The sequence below is a fragment of the Phacochoerus africanus genome, chromosome 7 (genome assembly GCF_016906955.1).
Source record: "Phacochoerus africanus isolate WHEZ1 chromosome 7, ROS_Pafr_v1, whole genome shotgun sequence".
Lineage (NCBI taxonomy): Eukaryota > Metazoa > Chordata > Mammalia > Artiodactyla > Suidae > Phacochoerus > Phacochoerus africanus.
Genome location: NC_062550.1, coordinates 20,123,833 through 20,140,909, shown reverse-complemented (window position 1 = coordinate 20,140,909; position 17,077 = coordinate 20,123,833). Strand labels below are relative to the sequence as shown.

At 52.8% G+C, this 17,077-nt stretch overlaps 1 protein-coding gene across 1 annotated transcript; it reads left to right on the top strand.

Moving 5' to 3' along the window:
- The first annotated feature begins 1,897 nt into the window (after nucleotides 1-1,897).
- Nucleotides 1,898-13,446, top strand: LOC125130846 (keratin, type II cytoskeletal 5-like). The gene is made up of 9 exons (XM_047786693.1): nucleotides 1,898-2,380; nucleotides 4,162-4,370; nucleotides 6,732-6,792; nucleotides 7,597-7,692; nucleotides 9,080-9,244; nucleotides 9,922-10,047; nucleotides 10,771-10,991; nucleotides 11,829-11,863; nucleotides 13,259-13,446. The coding sequence occupies exons 1-9, from the start codon at nucleotides 1,901-1,903 to the stop codon at nucleotides 13,444-13,446; spliced, it is 1,581 nt and encodes a 526-aa protein (XP_047642649.1). The 5' UTR covers nucleotides 1,898-1,900.
- The last annotated feature ends 3,631 nt before the right edge of the window (nucleotides 13,447-17,077 follow it).

Sequence of the window (17,077 nt, the reverse complement as noted above, 5' to 3'; positions counted from 1 at the left end):
GTCCAGCCCTCTGTTTGGAATGTGATAGAACACAGAGCAATCCTCCTTCTCCTGCCAGCCTCCACCCTGCATGGGGCCCCACATAGGGAGGGCTCAGAACGCACCAGACCTTCCCCTTTCCCTCAGAGTGCCAAGAAGTCTGGCTTGGGAAGATGGGAGGGGCAGGAGGGCAGAGCACCCCTTCCCAAGCTTCTGCCCACTTCCTCCTGTCTCTTGTTAAGATGCCTTCTTTGAGAAGCCCAAGCTGCTGGGCAGAAGCTCTGCCCAGCCTCCCCACTCTGTATGTCATGCAGGCCGATGCTGTTCCCTCCCAAGCCCAGACTGGGTTCCGAGGACACTGACGTAGGGTGGGCGGCCCAGCCCTCTGCCAGCAAAGGGCCGATTGTTCCCTGACAGCTTCCAACTTGCAGACCTGAGCTGGGAAATAACAGGCCAGGAGAGGAGTTAAAAGGCAGCCCTGGGGGTGATGCTTCCACCCAGCAGAGGGGCCATTTTGGCCCATAATTGCAGGCAGCTCCCACATTTTTACAGTTTACAGTAAAAATGTGGGAGTTTACAGTCTCTGGACCTCTCCCATCAGGCCTGAGCCCCCGGCATTGCCCAGAGTGGAGGCAGCTGGTGTGGGCTTGGAGGGTGCGGAATGGGCTCGGAGCTTGGTACCATGCTCGGAACTGGTGGGTGCTAAGAACCAGGGATCTGAGGCAGAGCCAGGATGAAGGAGCAGGACACTAAGCAGCAGGGAAGGGAGAGACCATGAGGGATGTGGGAAGATGAGTGTAAAACCAGGGGCTGAAGTTTAGAAGGGTTGGGAAGGAGAGGATGGCACAAAGGAGAGAAATGACACTGAGAGTGTGTCCCTGATCCCCAGGGGTGACCAGGGGATGAAACCTCGGGGAAGAGGGGGAGAAGGACGGGAATTTGGAGTGAAATCCTGAATATGCTCCTTGCCTTGGGCAAGCCACCTCTCCTCCTTCAATGTGAGGAATGGTGATTCAGAGCCGGTAACCTGCAGTCCTGAGTTTCTTATCTACTCTGCACCTCAATGGCTTCCTGTGCAAAACAAGCATAATAGCTACTCCATGGCACTGTGTGAAGTTTATGAGAAGACAGGTGTTAAGGAGTTACTTATCGTAGCTCTCATGCAACCTCACAATGTTATTATAAGAATCAAAGAGGAGTTGTGGCTCCACAGGTTAAGAACCCAACTAGTATCCATGAGGATGCGGGCATGATCCCTGGCCTCACTCGGTGGGTTAAGGATCTGGTGTTGCCATGAGCTGTGGTGTAGGTCACAGATGCAGCTTGGATCCCACACTGCTGTGGCTGTGGTGTAGGCCGGCAGCTGCAGCTCCAATTCCACCCCCAACCCAGGAACTTCCATATGCCGCAGGCGCAGCCCTGAAAAGAAAAAGAAAAAAGAATCAAATAATTTAATGCTTATGACTGACCTGAACATGATCTGGCACAGAGTAAGTCCTCAATAAATGGGGTTTTTCCTTTATAAGTGATCGTGATGGGAAAGGCATAGTCAACTGCTTGGGTTCAGAGTCTAAGACCTGGAAATCGAGAAGAGATACATGGGAAGCAGTGGGAGTGTCTGCAGCGTGTGGCTGAGAACCTGGATGGGGAGGGGGGCTACGGGTGGAGGGGAGTTCAGGACCCAGGCCTGGTCCTGCCCTGGGTGGGGTGTTCCCCCGCGATGATGAGCGGGGCAGGAAGATGGGCCGTGGCCAGACATGCCTTTGAGATGAACTCAACAGCGTGGTCTTTGATCTTCTCTGGCCAAGCCCAGTTCTTGAAAGGGATAAAAGTCAAGGAGAGCTGGGGAGAGCTAGACTTGAACGGCTCCTCATCTCTTTGACATTTTCATTCCTCTCACCCTCTGGCGCTGGCTCCCACCATGACCCAACGCTCCTCTGTCACCATCAAGTCAGGGGGCTCTCGGAACTTCAGTGCTTCCTCTGCCAGCCTCCTCCCAGGCTGCCGGCCCAGTTTCAGCTCCATCTCTGTGTCCCAGGGCGGGAAGAGCTTTGGGGGTGGTTTCGGGGGCGGATTTGGGACCAGGAGCCTCCACAGCTTTGGGGGTAGCAAAAGAATCTCCATCAGTGGCGGCTATCGGTCGGGCCGGGCCAACTTCGGAGGTGCTGGCTATGGGCTGGGTCTAGGGGGCATAGGGTACAGGGTTGGGGGAGCCTGCAGCGGCTATGGATTTGGAGGTGGGATGACGACTGGAGCTGGGGGCATCCAGGAGGTCACTGTCAACCAGAGCCTCCTGACCCCCCTCCACCTGGAGATCGATCCATCCCTCCAGCGGGTGCGGAAGGAGGAGCGGGAGCAGATCAAGACCCTCAACAACAAGTTCGCCTCCTTCATCGACAAGGTGAGAGGCTGGTGGGGTCTCCATCAGGAAAGCAGTTGGTGCCCAGGGGGATCTCTGCTTTTTGTGCTCTTCCAAGGTCCTAGGGGCTGGCTGGCACCCCCGCTAATAGGGTGGAGGGGGAGGTGATTTCCCACCTTGATGAGATGAGCAAAATGTCCATCTGCAGACTCCAGAGCTGTCTGATCCACTGCAAGGCCATTGCTCTTTTGATGAATAGTGATCCTGCACTTGGCTTAGAAGTAGATAACAAAAAGGAATTCGTTTGGAGGGCAGGGGATAAAGGAATGGAATTTACAAGTTCAGCTCCCAAAAGTGGGCTGGAGTCACTTTTGCCTGCCAGTTAATAGGGGCAAGTCCTATGGCGACCTCTCTAGTGATGTGGGCGTGGTTGGCGAGTGGGTGTACTCAGTGTTTCAGATTTTCTTTTTGGTCTGAGGGAAGCTATGACTTCAGCCCTGAGTCCCTCCTGCTGTCAACCTGAGGGATTTCCCCAGTTCTGGAGAAAGAAACAGGTGTACAAATGTCAGTTCATCCCTGAGCTGGGTTTTTTTTTATGCCTTGGAAAAACCAATTCAAAGATCTGGACTGTTTAGCTCCATACCTGGAGTCTGGAATAAAGAGGGCCAAACTAAGAGGCAACCAGCCCAGGCTCCATCCTCAGCTCTCCTGCTAGGAGCATCCCTAACTTCTCCGGCCTCCGTTAGGTTGGACAGATAGACCCTAAAGTCCCCGTGCAGGTCTAACAAGCTAAGAATTGCCTTGTGCTATAGACCCAGGACTTTGAAACTATAAATAGAATCAAAAGCCCAGCTGAGGCCTTTATGACTCCTGTCCTCTGTGGCCTGGCATTTGCAGCAACAGATGTGAGATTTCCAGAAGCCTGGCTCTGAGGGGAAAGTTGTGGGTCCTGCTTTCCTGGGTTTATTTGAAGCGGTCATGGGGTCATGGGATGTGGCTGCAGAGGACTGGGATCCAGGACAATGGAAGAGAAGGTGGGTGGTGGGGTGTGTTTGTTAAAGACCCTCTGTAGACACGCTGCCCATCCCAAAGTCTTGAAGCCTTTGTTCCTTTGTTCTCTGGGACTCCGTGGTCCCCCAGCCACTCCCAACAGAAGGATTTCTTTAGGGAGAATGATTTTTGCCTCTTCCCAATTCTACCTCCCAGACAGGGGAGCAGATGAGGGCAATTCAATTCAAACAAACCAAAGTAGTAGCACAAGATCACAGGGTCCCAAGAGGGCAGAGAGAAGAAGGGGTTTGTCCAGGGCCACACAGCTGGTAAGGGACATGGCTGGGACTGTGCCCAGGTCCCCTCAGGGTGACTAGAGTGACCCATTCCAGCATTCCTGGAGTGTGCAGGCCACTGAGTCCAGATTCTAGATCTAGAGAAACCAGGTCAGAACGAAAACGGATTGAATTTTCTACCAAGAACCTCCTGCCAATTTAAAAGGAATCGAAATCCCACTCAGAAACATGGCAGCGTGTTCTCTTCTTCAGCAGCCACGCATCAGCATGGTTTGGTGTATTCAGAGGGTTTCCAGCCCCTCTGGCCCTCCTCACTTGTCCCACCTCCAAACCAAGCCAGCACCTGTCTCCAGACTCACTGCATCAACACTGGCTTGGCTCCTTCCATGCTGAGGAGGAGGGGCCTGCCACCTGGACCCCTGAGGTCTTGCAGTCCCCCACCCCCTGCATTGTTGGGAGTCCAGTATCCCAGAGCCCTCTTCCGGGAGGCTGCTCTGCAGGGAAGCACTCACCATCTCTTACCTCTGGTGGGAGCAGGTGCGGTTCCTGGAGCAGCAGAATAAGGTCCTGGAGACAAAGTGGAGCCTCTTGCAGGAGCATAAAACCACCAGGGCCAACATCGAGCCTATGTTTGAAGCCTACATCAGCAACCTGAGGCGGCAGCTGGACAGCCTGGGGGGAGAGCGCTCCAGGCTGGAGGTGGAGCTGAAGAGCATGCAGGACGTGGTGGAGGACTTCAAGAACAAGTGAGTAGGGGCTCAGCCCCTGAGGCTCCAGGGGAGGCCCCACGCTCCAGAAGTGCCCAGCGGGAAAGAGGATACACACTTAGGGCAAGGAGGTGGACTCAGAAAAAGAACTGGGACCCTGCAGTCAAGAATGCTGAGGCTTTGGGGAAAGGCTGGGCTCAGAGATGATAACTAACATGGGCACGCAGAGCGAGGTATGTGTGATTCTGCAAACCCTGCAGATGAGGAAAGTAAGGCTCTGAGATAGTAACTGACTCATCCAAGCTTATATAAGTGCAACCCATGAGTTATGAACCAAGCCCCCAGAATCCCATGCTCACCTTTGTTCAACGTAACCCCATTGCTGACTTATGCAATGTACATGTATCTAACCCAACCCAGGACAAGGCTGGAGAATGAAGAAAAAAGAGGCATAGCTGCTGCCTTCTCCCTGGAACTTCACACACACACACAGACACACACACACACCATGAAACATAATAGCATGTTAGTGCCTATAGATATGAACAATTCCTTATTTTTATTGTTTTAATTTATTTCTAGTGTTCTTGGTCCAAACAAAATAAATTTTGGTTCCTATTTGCATAATGTAGCGAGTGTCCAGCTTTTAGAATTGCACTAACATGGTAGCCACATGGGGCTATTTAAGTTTAAATTAAGGAAAATTAAATTAAATATAAAAGTCAGCCCTTCAGTGACACTAGCCACTTTCAAGTGCCCAGTCATCCCATGTGACTAATGGGTCCCATAATGGCTGTAGACATAGAGTATTTCCATCACCACTGAACGTTCTCCTGAGCAGCACTGCAGAATCTAGTCAGATATTATAATCTTGGCTCAACCACTTACTGGATCAATGACCCAAAGAAGACTAACTTCTCAAAGCCCCAGTTTACTTCGTCTGTTAAAAAGGATATTAACAGTACTCACTTCATGGGAGAGGGAGAATATTAAACCAAAACTCACATCTAAAGTACTCACTTGATAGACTGCCTTTTTGGTGCCTGGCACAAAAGCAAGCCCGTAATACATGCTAGCTATTTTTACTGTATTGATGGTTAGGTATATTGTGTAGCGATGCAAACATAGACAAGAGAAGCAAGTGCAGATGGGCAATTTACAATATCATGCAAATGTGGGAAAATAGTGTTTCAATCCAAGAAGGCTTCCTGGGGGAGGAGACACAAGCTTAAGATTGAGAAGGAAAGAGGCACAGAGGAGGGATACGGGGTGGGGGGATCTGTTGAGAATGTGCTCCTGGTTAAAGGACTGTGATGTTCCTGTGGCAGGTGTCTGAGAGGTCCGTGCAGGGCCTCGTGATGCTTGCCCTCTGGCAGAGGCCCTGTGAACTGGGAATGCAGAAGGACAATTGCACGGAGTTAGGTGCAGTGGTCAGATTTAATGAAAAGACACCACGAAGACCTAATAAGGAAACCCAAATCGGTTGTCCCAGAGAACCTAGGAGAGAGCACAGTTCTGAAAATGGTGTCGCAGGAAAGAGTTTTCTCAGATCCTACTGGACAATAGAAGAAAGATAAAAGCAGGGGAGATTATGGCTATGCATGCCATGTGGGATAGTACTTTGTGGTTTTAAAAATAATAATAAGATGACCCATAGATGGCAAAGAACCTCTGAGAGGTCAAGTGACCCTTCCCAGGTTATTCAGCTGGTAGGTGGAAGGGATAAAGCCCGAACCACAGCCCAGCCATCCAGAGCCTCCAAGAGGGTGGGATTGGCAGATCCCAATAGGAGGTGGGATGGGAAATGGGTTATTCAGAGTAGACGTAAAACATCCTTCCCAGAGACCAGTTGGCGGGGGGTGGGGGATGGATAGAAGGGGGAACCCAAGGGGGCGGGAGCTTATTGCCTAAGGGAAAACTGAAGATGAGAAAACTTGATGGAGGGACAAGAGGGAGGTATCTTATGAGCCTGAAGACTCTGCTCCCCAGGCCACGGGTCCGTGGCTGAGAGCAGAAGAGTGAGGTAATGTGAGGGAGCCACGGGGTGCAGGTGCCCACCCAGGCCTAGGCTGCCTGCCTCTTCTGTCCTCTGTTCCTCCCCTCATGACCACCCTGGCTGGGTTGGGGTGAGACCACAGGGGAAAAAAGGAAGCACGTGCACCCGTTCTGAGGAGCAGAGCTGTGAGAAAGCCACCTCAGGAGGCATGAGGGATGGTTCTGTGTTGCTCCTGTTCTGAGTTTGGGATTCGGGTGGACGGGGTGGTTGTTTGATGGAATTGGGATTGGGGAGAGCAATGCCACAGCCGCCCATTTTCCAAGTCTGCTCTGGAATCCCACCTGCCATCTCACTACGGGATCTCACCCCACCCCCAGCACCCATCCGCTTCATCCTTCCCACAGGTACGAAGAAGAAATCAACAGGCGCACGGTGGCAGAGAATGAGTTCGTGGTGCTCAAGAAGGTGAGTCAGAAGGTGCTCCCTCCTGACTCTGGGCCCAGGCGGCCCCTTCTGGGAGTGACAGTTGTCACCTAAGCCAGCAGCCCTGCAGGCGAGGCTTTATTTAATTGGCACAGGCAATCTTGGAAGCAGGTTTTACTTTAGGAGGGAGAAGACTCAGGGTCAGGGAAGTTAAATAAATGTCCCCCAGGTTACCCAGATAACTAGAAGCCAGTCAGGACACCAGAGTCCCAGATGTAAATCATGACCCCTGCCCCCTCCCCAGGTGGAGTCAGGTACAGGAAGAGGGGAAGCAAACGGGGTCTTGCATTGAGATGAGTCTGTAGGACCTCAAGTCAGGCTTGAGATGGACACAGGATGGGGACCAGTTCCAGGAGAGGAGATCCAGGAGCCATGGACCTTTCTGCTTAGCAGAGATGGGCAGAGGGAGGGGGAGGACCGGCCTCAGGAGTTCGTCTGGAGGAGGAAGAACAGAGCATCTGTGTCTGAAGGGGAGGGAGGGGCAGATTTTGAGGAGGAGGGCAAGCCTCTCAGACACAGGGGAGACCCGGGATGGGTGGTCCTCACCACGTGAAGACTTGGGAGGGCTTTCCACGCGGCACCCACTGATGAGCAGGCGGGCATTTCCCTGAGTGTCCTGGTCCTCACACAGCTTGCAGCCCCTGTAAATTCCACTCCAGCCATGGCCTGGGAGAGTGAAACATGCTCACCTGGGGAGCTGAAGTTCTCTGACCTCATTCACAGATGGAGGGGCTGGCTGACCCAGGAAGTGGGGGTACTCATAGTGACAGCATCTTCTGTGCCTAGGACGTGGATGCTGCCTACATGAGCAAGGTGGAGTTGGAGGCCAAGGTGGAAGCCTTAATGGACGAAATCAACTTTCTAAGGGCTTTCTACGATGCGGTAAGTGGTGCCAGGTACACCCTTCCCCACCCCACCCCCAGTCAGTAGTGGGTGATAACCTGAAGGAATTGAGGACCCAGGAACACAAGGAGGAGGCCCAGGTGGCCAGAGTGGAGTAAGCGAGTGGGGAGTAGTAGAGATGGGATCAGAGATGTTATGGTGGGAATGCAGGTGCACTGAGTCTTGCAGGTGGGCCTGGTGAGGACAGGTGACAGGCCCATGAGGTTACACATGTTTGATGCCCAACAGAAGTTGGCCATGTTTTGGGAGAAGGAACATGGATCTATGTCTTCAAATGGCTTCCAAGACCATCTGACCCACTTGGGGCAAAAAAAAGGCATCACTTTCTCTGCTTATTCACCAGGGTGGTGTTGGCTCCCAATTCCGAATAGCAAACCTTTGGGCTAACCCAGCTAGGTCTGCTACAAGGAAAAACTATTTGGAAAAAAACAAATTGCATCACAACAACAAAAACAGGAAATGCAGGAACCAAAAAAGAAAGAAAGGGGGTATTTTTACATAGATTTTAGCTCAAATTTTACAGCTCATCAGAATCTTCTAGAGATCTTGTTAGAACACCAGTCTTGACTCAGGAAGACTAGGGTGGGGCCCAAATTGTTTCATTTTAATCAAGCTCCCAGGTGATACTGATGCTGCTGGTCCAAGGGTCACATTTTGGGAACCCCTGCCTTAGATGATTTTGAAAAATAATCCCTAACAAATTAATTATGCATTTTCTGTTTCAAAACCCATCTTATGCGGACATGAATGCATTTCGTTCTCACAGAAATCCTGGGAAGCAGCAGGATGACTAGTCCCTCTGACACAGAGATGCTATCTAACCTGCTTGGCAGATCCAAGACTTGAATTTTTCAGGTCTTTCTGCTGTTTCGAGCTGGTTTTCACTTCCCATGCCCGAGGAGCAGGGCGGAGCAAAGCTGGGAAATGGGGCTTGGACGCAGCACATCTCTCTGGCTCTTTCTGACTCAGTTTTCTTTCCCACAATAATGTCTTTATTTGGGGCGAAAGGCTGCATTTTCTTGGAGTATGAGACATCACAGCACTGACAGGTCACAGCAAGATGCATGCCCTTGACACTGGGAGTGACTTCTGGAGAATTACCTGAGATGCTGCTCCCTCTGTGCAGATGAGGTAGTGACAGAGAATGGGCATAAATTCAGTGACCTCCCTTTCAGACCTAAGCTGGCTGTTCCATCCTAAGAGTGCTAGTGAGGTCCTCGATGCCAAGTCTATTCTGCGGGCCTGGTCAGTCTCCCAATACACATGCATAGATGCACATGTGCATGCACGCACGTGCGCGTGTGCGCGCACACGCACACACACACACACACCCTGCTTCAGCTCTCCCTTCTGGGCCCTCTCACAGGAGCTGGCTCAGCTTCAGGCCCAGATCTCCGAGACCTCTGTGATCCTGTCCATGGACAACAACCGTAAGCTGGACCTAGACAGCATCATCTCCGAGGTCAAGGCCCAGTATGAGGACATTGCCAACCGTAGTCGGGCCGAGGCTGAGTCTTGGTACCAGATCAAGGTGAGGTGTCAAGGTCAAGTTCAGGAAACAATGGTAGAGAACTGGGGCCTCAAAGGTGGATTAGATAAGAGCCTTGCCTTCCCAGTCAGATGGGGTCAAAGGGATCTGAGTTCAGCTTGGGGCTCCCCCTCTGTTCTGAGCACTCCTCAGATGGCACCATCAGGACCTGGGGGAAGGGCCAGACAAAGGCAAGAGGTGGTCTGTCCTTCTGCCATGGGGGCGGGTGGGGGGAGGGATGGACACACCTCCAATGCCCTACAGAAGAGAGGAGAGGGATGGCCACCAATGCCAGCAGGGGTGAGAGAGGGAGGGTGGGCTAGGGAGTCCCTTGGGATATAACACCTAGTGCCAAGGAAAAGAGGTATGAAAAAGCTTTAAAATCAAAGAGTGATAGGCAACTCTGCAGGATGCCGAGTTTGTGGGAGTGAGAAGCCTGGTGCTGGAGAAGAGGCCTGTAAGGCGGGATAGAGGAAGGGGCCAGCTGTGAGGTGGAGCCTGCAGACATGGAGAATGAAGGGCAGAGCCAAGAGGTGATAAAGAGATGGAGTGATGGAGAGGGCTGGGGGCAAAAGGAAGTGCCCCCAGGCAGCACCTTGGAAGCCTGTTGGGCCCTGGGAATTCACCGCCTTCTCTCCTCTGGCCTGACCATCCCTGCCTCCTGCTTCTCCTGCTCCCAGTACGAGGAGCTGCAGCGGTCGGCCGGCCGGCATGGGGACGACCTCCGCTCCACCAAGATGGAGATCTCTGAGCTGAACCGGGTGATACAGAGGCTGCGCTCTGAGATTGACAACCTGAAGAAGCAGGTAGGGCTGAGCCCCCAGGGGCCATCCCATCCATGCCCCTGCCTCTGGGCAGACCTGGCCTGTCTTCATTCAGCCCACGAAGCCTCCCCAGATGGCTGACCGTCCAGGAATGTAAATGGACAGCCTCCCACTCCCCTGGGGACATCAGGGCCTTCTTTCGGAGATCTGCCCGACACCAATTCCTCTAGGAAAGATACAAAACTTAGGAGTTGCTGTTGTGGCGCAGCAGAAATGAATCCAACTAGTATCCATGAACATGCAGGTTTGATCCCTGGCCTTTCTCAGTGGGTTGGGGATCTGGTATTGCCGTGAGCTGTGGTGTAGGTCACAGATGAGGCTTGGATCTGGCGTTGCTGTGGCTGTGACCTAGGCCGGTAGCTGTAGCTCTGATTCGACCCTTAGCCTGGGAACCTCCATGTGCCGCAAGTATGGCCCTAAAGAGCAAAAAAAAGAAAAGAAAAGAAAGCCCAAATCTTTGACTCACTTTACCTACCCACAATCCAGAGAAGTTCAGCCTTGAAAAGGACACCCCCTTCAAAATCATTTCTCCATTCCAGGTTAAGTCACAGATTATCCAAAGGGAACAGAGATTAATCTTCTTTTTAAAGAGGATGAAGTACCATCCTCCTTTTCATGAAATCTGTTTCCCTATTTGTTAAACTAAAGCCCACACCTTGCTACGTTCCCCGTGGACGATTGCACAAATGCCTGTGTCCTCTGCAGTGTGCCACACTCCAGTCTGCCATCGCTGACGCAGAGCAGCGTGGGGAGCTGGCCCTCAAGGACGCCAAGCACAAGCTGGCCGAGCTGGAGGACGCCCTGCAGAAGGCCAAGCAGGACATGGCGCGGCAGCTGCGCGAGTACCAGGAGCTGATGAACGTCAAGCTGGCCCTGGACATCGAGATCGCCACCTACCGCAAGCTGCTGGAGGGCGAGGAGTGCAGGTGGGCGACCCTCTCCTCCTACCATGGTTCAAATGGATGTTACCAGAACACAGAGGCCAAGAGCCCCACAGTGTCAGGCCCCAGATAGATACGCCCAGGGCAGAAATGGGATTCAAATGTAGCTGTTCTCTGGAGGCGTCCTGCAGCTGCTCCCTCCCATTGCCCCTGTGGGACCCAGAGCAGGAGCCAGGGTGAAGGTGTCAGGAAGAGGTGGCCCATGACTACCTGGAGAGTCACTGGCAGGGCCATTTCTGCCCAGGCTCCATAACAAATGAGGTCGCACTTGAGACGAGGCTCCAGGGCTCCGTGTCTGCCCAGAAATGCCTGCTGACTGCCCCTCCCTGTCCCCATTTCTCTATAATGTCTTGACTTGATCTCTGTGCTGGATGTGCCCTCCCAGATCCATACTAGCTTCCTACAACTGATGAGATGAATGAAACACATGGGGTTTTGTTTGCTTGCTTTTTGCTTTTTTAGGGCCACACTCAAGGCATATGGAAGTTCCCAGGCTAGAGGTCGAATCAGAGCTGTAGCCACCAGCCCATGCCACAGACACAGCAACACCAGACTCGAGCCACGTCTGCCACCTTCACCACAGCTCATGGCAACACCAGATCCTCAACGCACTGAGCGAGGCCAGGAATCAAACCTGCATCTTCATGGATACTAGTCAGATTTGTTTCTGCTGAGCCACAACAGGAACTCCTGAAATGCTTGTTAAGCACAGTACCTGGCACACAGCAAACCCTCTGTGCTTATGGCTTTGAATATGAAGAACCCAGGGCTCTCCAACTTCTCAGCAAATGAAATGTGTCTTTCTCTCTCCTTCTGCAACAGACTCACAGGAGAAGGTGTCGGACCCGTGAACATCTGTGAGTAAATGTCCTGGGACGATAGAAAAGTGGGAGGTAAAACGGAAGCTAATAACATCCCTAACAAGGACTTGGTGAACCGAGAGTGAGCAAGCTGGGGCGGGGGACACCATTAAGATCCTCCTAGGGGTCTCTCTCTTCTTTGGTCCTTGACCTCAGGGGGATGAAGAGAGGCTCATGGTGACTCCCCCTAGGATGTCCCAGTGGCATCTCATGTCCACAGAAATGCTCCACCCAGGTCCAAGGACACCAGCTACAGGACAGAGCAACAGGCTCCCAGTCTGAATGCCTGATTTCATTTCTCAACTTGTTCTGGCAGGAATTCAAACTCGCACTACTAACAAGAGGCTATCCAACAGCCGATGTCTAAAGACTTGCGTTTAGAATTGAAGCAAATTAATTAGACAAGTAGAGCAGGAGGGCTTGGCCTCAGGTGCCAGGAGGGAAGTCGGGGGGCGGGGGGGAGCCATCCCGCAGAAGGACCAACAGGCTCCTGTGGCACCTGTGGAGCATGGTGGTGTCCCCAGCAGGGGGAGGTGGAGTTCCCTTGGCCCTACTTGAGTCAGACCATGCAAGGGAGGCTGGAAAGCCAGGATAGGGCTGTAAATGAATGAATAAAAAGAACAAGGATGCTCCACCTGGAGAAAGGGACACTGAGAGGGGAGGGCGAAAGGTGTCTTCAAGTGTCTGGCAGGCTGGGAGAGCTGTACCCCAAGGCAGTGAGCTCCCCATCACTGAGGGGATTGGAGCAGAAGCTGAAGAATTGCCTCAGGGTGACACAGCGGAGGGGATTCCAGTCCAGGGGTGTTCACCTGGATGGCCTCCGGGCCCCTCCCGGCTGGGAGCCAAGGATCCCCACACATGATATGGAGCCTCATGCCCTACCAGCTTGCGAGGCCCAGGTAGAGAAGAGGGATGAGCACAGGGCCCCAAAGCCTGTGTTTCTGGCAGATGTGACCTTGGCAGCCCACTGGCACCTGTTTTCCACTCTATTAATGGGAGTGATTTTTTTTTTGTCTTTTGTCTTTTTTTTTAGGGCCGCACCCATGGCATATGGAGTTCCCAGGCTAGGGGTCTAATTGGAGCCACAGCTCACAGCAACGCCAGACCCTTCACCTACTGAGCAAGGCCAGGGATCGAAACCGCATCCTCATGGTTCCTGGTCGGATTCATTTCCGCCCTGCAACGACAGGAACTCTGGGAGTGATGGTAGTAAAGGCATCCACTCAGGTCCAATGAGGAGACCAGTGTGGTCACAGCTGGGAAAGCTTTGACGCTTGCCACGTCCTGTGTACGTGGAGGCAGCGTGTGATGCGGTCGCGAGGTCCCCTGGGAGCCCCTGGGCAAGACACCCGGGAGGAGCCTGCCAGTGGGCTCTGTGCCTTCTCTCCACAGCCGTGGTCTCCTCCTCGGGGGGCTCAGGCTACAGCAGCGGCGGTGGCCTCTGCATGACCGGGGGCGGCCTCAGCTACGGCAGCAGCGGAGGCAGCTTCAGCTCCACCAGCGGCCGCAACATGAGCGGCAGCACCTCCAGCATGCGCATCATTTCCAAGACCTCGTCCACCAGGAGCTACAGGAGCTAAAGGGCCCTCCTGCGCCCCCCACTCCCACCCGGCTGCCTCCCCTCTACGCCCCACCCCCACCCCAGCCCTAAGACCCGCCGCTTTGCTGACCCCCATGCACAGAATCAATGGAAGGCACAGGGAGCAGGGAAGTGGCTTGCAAGTCCTCGTCCATCCCTCCACCTCCAGACAGGTCCTCGCAAAAGTTCCCCACTTGTTGGTCATCCCAGAGCCCTCCAGGGTCCACGGGCATCCATTGCAACTGTTCTAAATGCCATATGCCAAGACTTGGGCTGGAACATTCCCTGCGGTGGCTTCTTCCTGTCTGACCCAGATCGTCTGCAACCACAGTCCTCTTGGGGGCTGCTTAGAACTGACCCTAGTGCCCCCGGAGACGTTGAGTGCAGTTCAGGCCTCTGCTTTCCCACCACCGACAGAACACCTCTCCTGCAGGTGCCCTCGCCTGAGACAATGTGGCAAACCCTTCCCCACAGAGTCGCTCCTCACTGCCCTCCCTCTCCTCCCTGCAGGACCTCCAGCCACTTCCCCAGCCCCCTCCCGACGTCCAAATATTTGAACGAGAAATCAATGCCCTTCAAAATATGACCAATTCGATTACTCAAACTAGAATGGATAACGTTATCCACAACCCAACACTTCCCCGTGGCGTGGGGCTACGTTCCCTAAGAGCCCAGAGCTACACCCTTCCACATCCGCCTCGTTCAAGACCATATTGAAATTGCCATCCCAATCAGAAAGGTCCTGAGGATGAGCCGGCAGGAAGCCAGGCTCACATGACAGTGAGGGAAAGACAGCCCCAGACCATCAAGGAACAGACACAACAAGGGAAAGGAACCCCATCAGCCTGTATTAGAACTGCCTTGGGAAGCAGTCCTTCCAAAAAATCCTCCAGGCACCAGAGTTTCCGCTTGCCTTTGATCCAGCCATGGTTTTCCTTCCTTTTTACCCTGTGCCTTCCACCTCCTTCTTCACCCTCACTCCCTTTTTCTTTTTCTTTTTCTTTTACTTTTTTTTTTTTGGTCTTTTGTCTCTTTTTTTAGGGCCACACCCAAGGCATGTGGAGGTTCCCTGGCTAGGGGTCAAATTGGAGCTGCAGCTGCCAGCCTACACCAGAGCCACAGCAATGCCAGATCATTAACCCACTGAGCGAGCCCAGGGATCGAACCTGCAACCTCGTGGTTCCTCGTCAGATTTGTTTCCTCTGCACCATGATGGGAACTCCCTGCTCTCTTTTTCTGTTCCTCCTCTTCTAACCCTGTGTGTCTCCTTTCTCCATCCTCTCCCCTCCTCGCCTTTATTTCTCTTTTCTTCCTCTCCCAGTCGTCCATTTGGCAGTATATTTCCTGTTCTCAATCTCCCAACATTTCCTTTTCTATCTCTCTGTCTCTGAAATGTCTACAGTGCGGATTTGCCTATCCCCAGCCCTGGCCAGAACCAAACTCTTTTAAGGCAGTTCACCAGATTCTCTGCCCACACAGAAAGCCCAAGACAGCAGACCCGGAAGAGAGAGGGGGTTTGTTTTTCCTCCCCCTGAACGGGTTTGTGGCTCAGCCCCTTGAAGGAAGCAGAGGTGGGGTGGTGGTGGAGTAAGGAAGTGGGGGAGACACAGAGATCTTTTCGAGTGGCCTTCACGGGGTGGTTTCCCCATGGAGTCCAAAGAGCTGTAAGCCCTCAAGACACCTGCCATGTAGTCAAGACCCAAATGTACTCCAAAGGCAAGAGAGCCTGGCTGCCGTGCCGCTCCTATCAGGACAAGGAGAGGTCACAATTTCAGGAAAAAATGTCACTCCCCTTCCGACAGCTCAAACCCTTCTGAACTGCCTGCTCCCTGCGCCTGCCTAATTCCCTGAAATCGCTGCAATAAAAGGTCACCGAGCTCTCTAGGTCTTGACTGAGTCTATGTCCTATCCCACGATCAGAGGATGACCTTGGAAATGGAGTTGTCTGTGAGCACGTGCCATTCACCCACAATGCTTACTCTAGGGCAGAGTGAAAATCCCCTGACACCATGCCACAGGACCCCCACCTGACTCTGCCTCTCATCATCAGCTATGGTCTCTTGTTCTACCCCTTAGCTCTCCAAGCCCCGGTCTTCCCCTCCCAAGCATTCTAGGACCCAAAGTCAAGGCAATGCATAAGGGGACAGTATGCAATGTCACACTTAGACTGAGAATTGCCAGGCACAAGAAATGTCTGTGTTCCAGTCTCCTAATCCAGAGGTGGGGAAGCTGAGAAAGAAGGTAACAGTCATGGTGACATCAAAAAGGATGGGGTTGGATCCCAGTCTGTCTCAGATAAGTGGTGTGGCTTGGGGAGTTACCTAACCACTCTGGTCCCCATTTTCCTTATCTGTAAAATAGAAACTACATCATGGTGTTGCCAGAAGAATTAAATGAGATAGCAGGTGTAGAGCACAGGGTGCTCCCAACACAGAAGAAGCACTTAATAAATGCTACTATTAAAATTGTTGACTTGATTTTGACCTGGGAAAAGGTCGCAGGGCAGAAGGGAAAGACCAGTTGGTCACAGCAGTGGTTTCACTGGTGGGACTGATGGAAAGAGGGAGAGATGACAATGGAAAGAGGGCTTCAAGCATCTCCAGAGAGTTGTGACTTGGGTTCTGGAGAGAAAGACTGTATCCTGCATCCACCTGAACAACTCCTAAAAGCAACGACCATCCCCAGAGATTTTCTTGGGCCAGAGCAAGTTCTGTCCACCTCAGGGAGACTCAGGTAGGGAGATAGGGAAAGGAACCCTGACCTAATACCTGACATCCGTGCGTGTCTGGGGTGGGGGCGCTGTTGGAGGATGGAGGGAATGAAAAGTACCTATTGAACTGAAACAGTATCTTAAGACAAAAAAATGAAGCAGGCAGCTCCATATAATCAAGAGATCAATTTACAACCGTGTAACTTACTTCTGGGGTGGGATCAAGTGAACAATCTAGAAGCATTCGAAGCTGCACTCTGTACCCCTGAAGGACCCTTGGGACAATTGTATAGTTAACTTGGGGTATGGGGTGGGGGTCAGTGCTTGGAAAGAGGACATGCATTTCCAAGTCATAATTTATGAATGGGTAAGTCACGGGCTCCGGGAATGCGTCAGGGAAGGTTTTCATGGTTGCATAGGGCTAACAGAGCAGAGGGGCTATCTGGACCCAATGATTAGAAAACAGTATCTATGAACCACAAAGCCCTTGATGACAGGGAAGTACTTTCCCACACAGTACAGTCCTGAGTTGGGGGGAGGGGGGCAGAAGGACAGGAGGAATTGTACAGGCCAAGATGGTGTCAGTTATGCTCACAGTCATGCAGGGCCCAAAGAGTCATGGGGAGAGTGTCCACCCCTCCCCTCCTCTAGCGCAAGGCACCTCTACTTGAGTCCCTTCCAGCCAGGACTAACCAGGCTCTGTCTGGAGGACTTCTAGCTCAGCAGCCCTAGAAGGAAAGGGGGTGGCTTAACCAGAGCCAGGACCCCGGCTGGCCTGAGGAGGGCCAGGGCCCAGCCTGTTTAGGGAGGCTTCTCTCATGCCCAAAGCCTCCATTGCTGGGCGCTTTCAGGACCACCTAGGAGCTGGTGGAGGGCGCTTAGACCTGGAGCATCCACAGAAAAACATAGAAACAGCCTTGGG

What these genes read in the sequence shown, in the direction of transcription:
- LOC125130846 (XM_047786693.1), top strand. Translation starts at nt 1,901, where the DNA reads ATGACCCAACGCTCCTCTGTCACCATCAAGTCAGGGGGCTCTCGGAAC. An exon ending in AGTTCGTGGTGCTCAAGAAG is followed by an intron (nt 6,793 to 7,596) that starts GTGAGTCAGAAG and finishes TTCTGTGCCTAG; the next exon opens with GACGTGGATGCTGCCTACAT. An exon ending in CTGGAGGGCGAGGAGTGCAG is followed by an intron (nt 10,992 to 11,828) that starts GTGGGCGACCCT and finishes CTTCTGCAACAG; the next exon opens with ACTCACAGGAGAAGGTGTCG.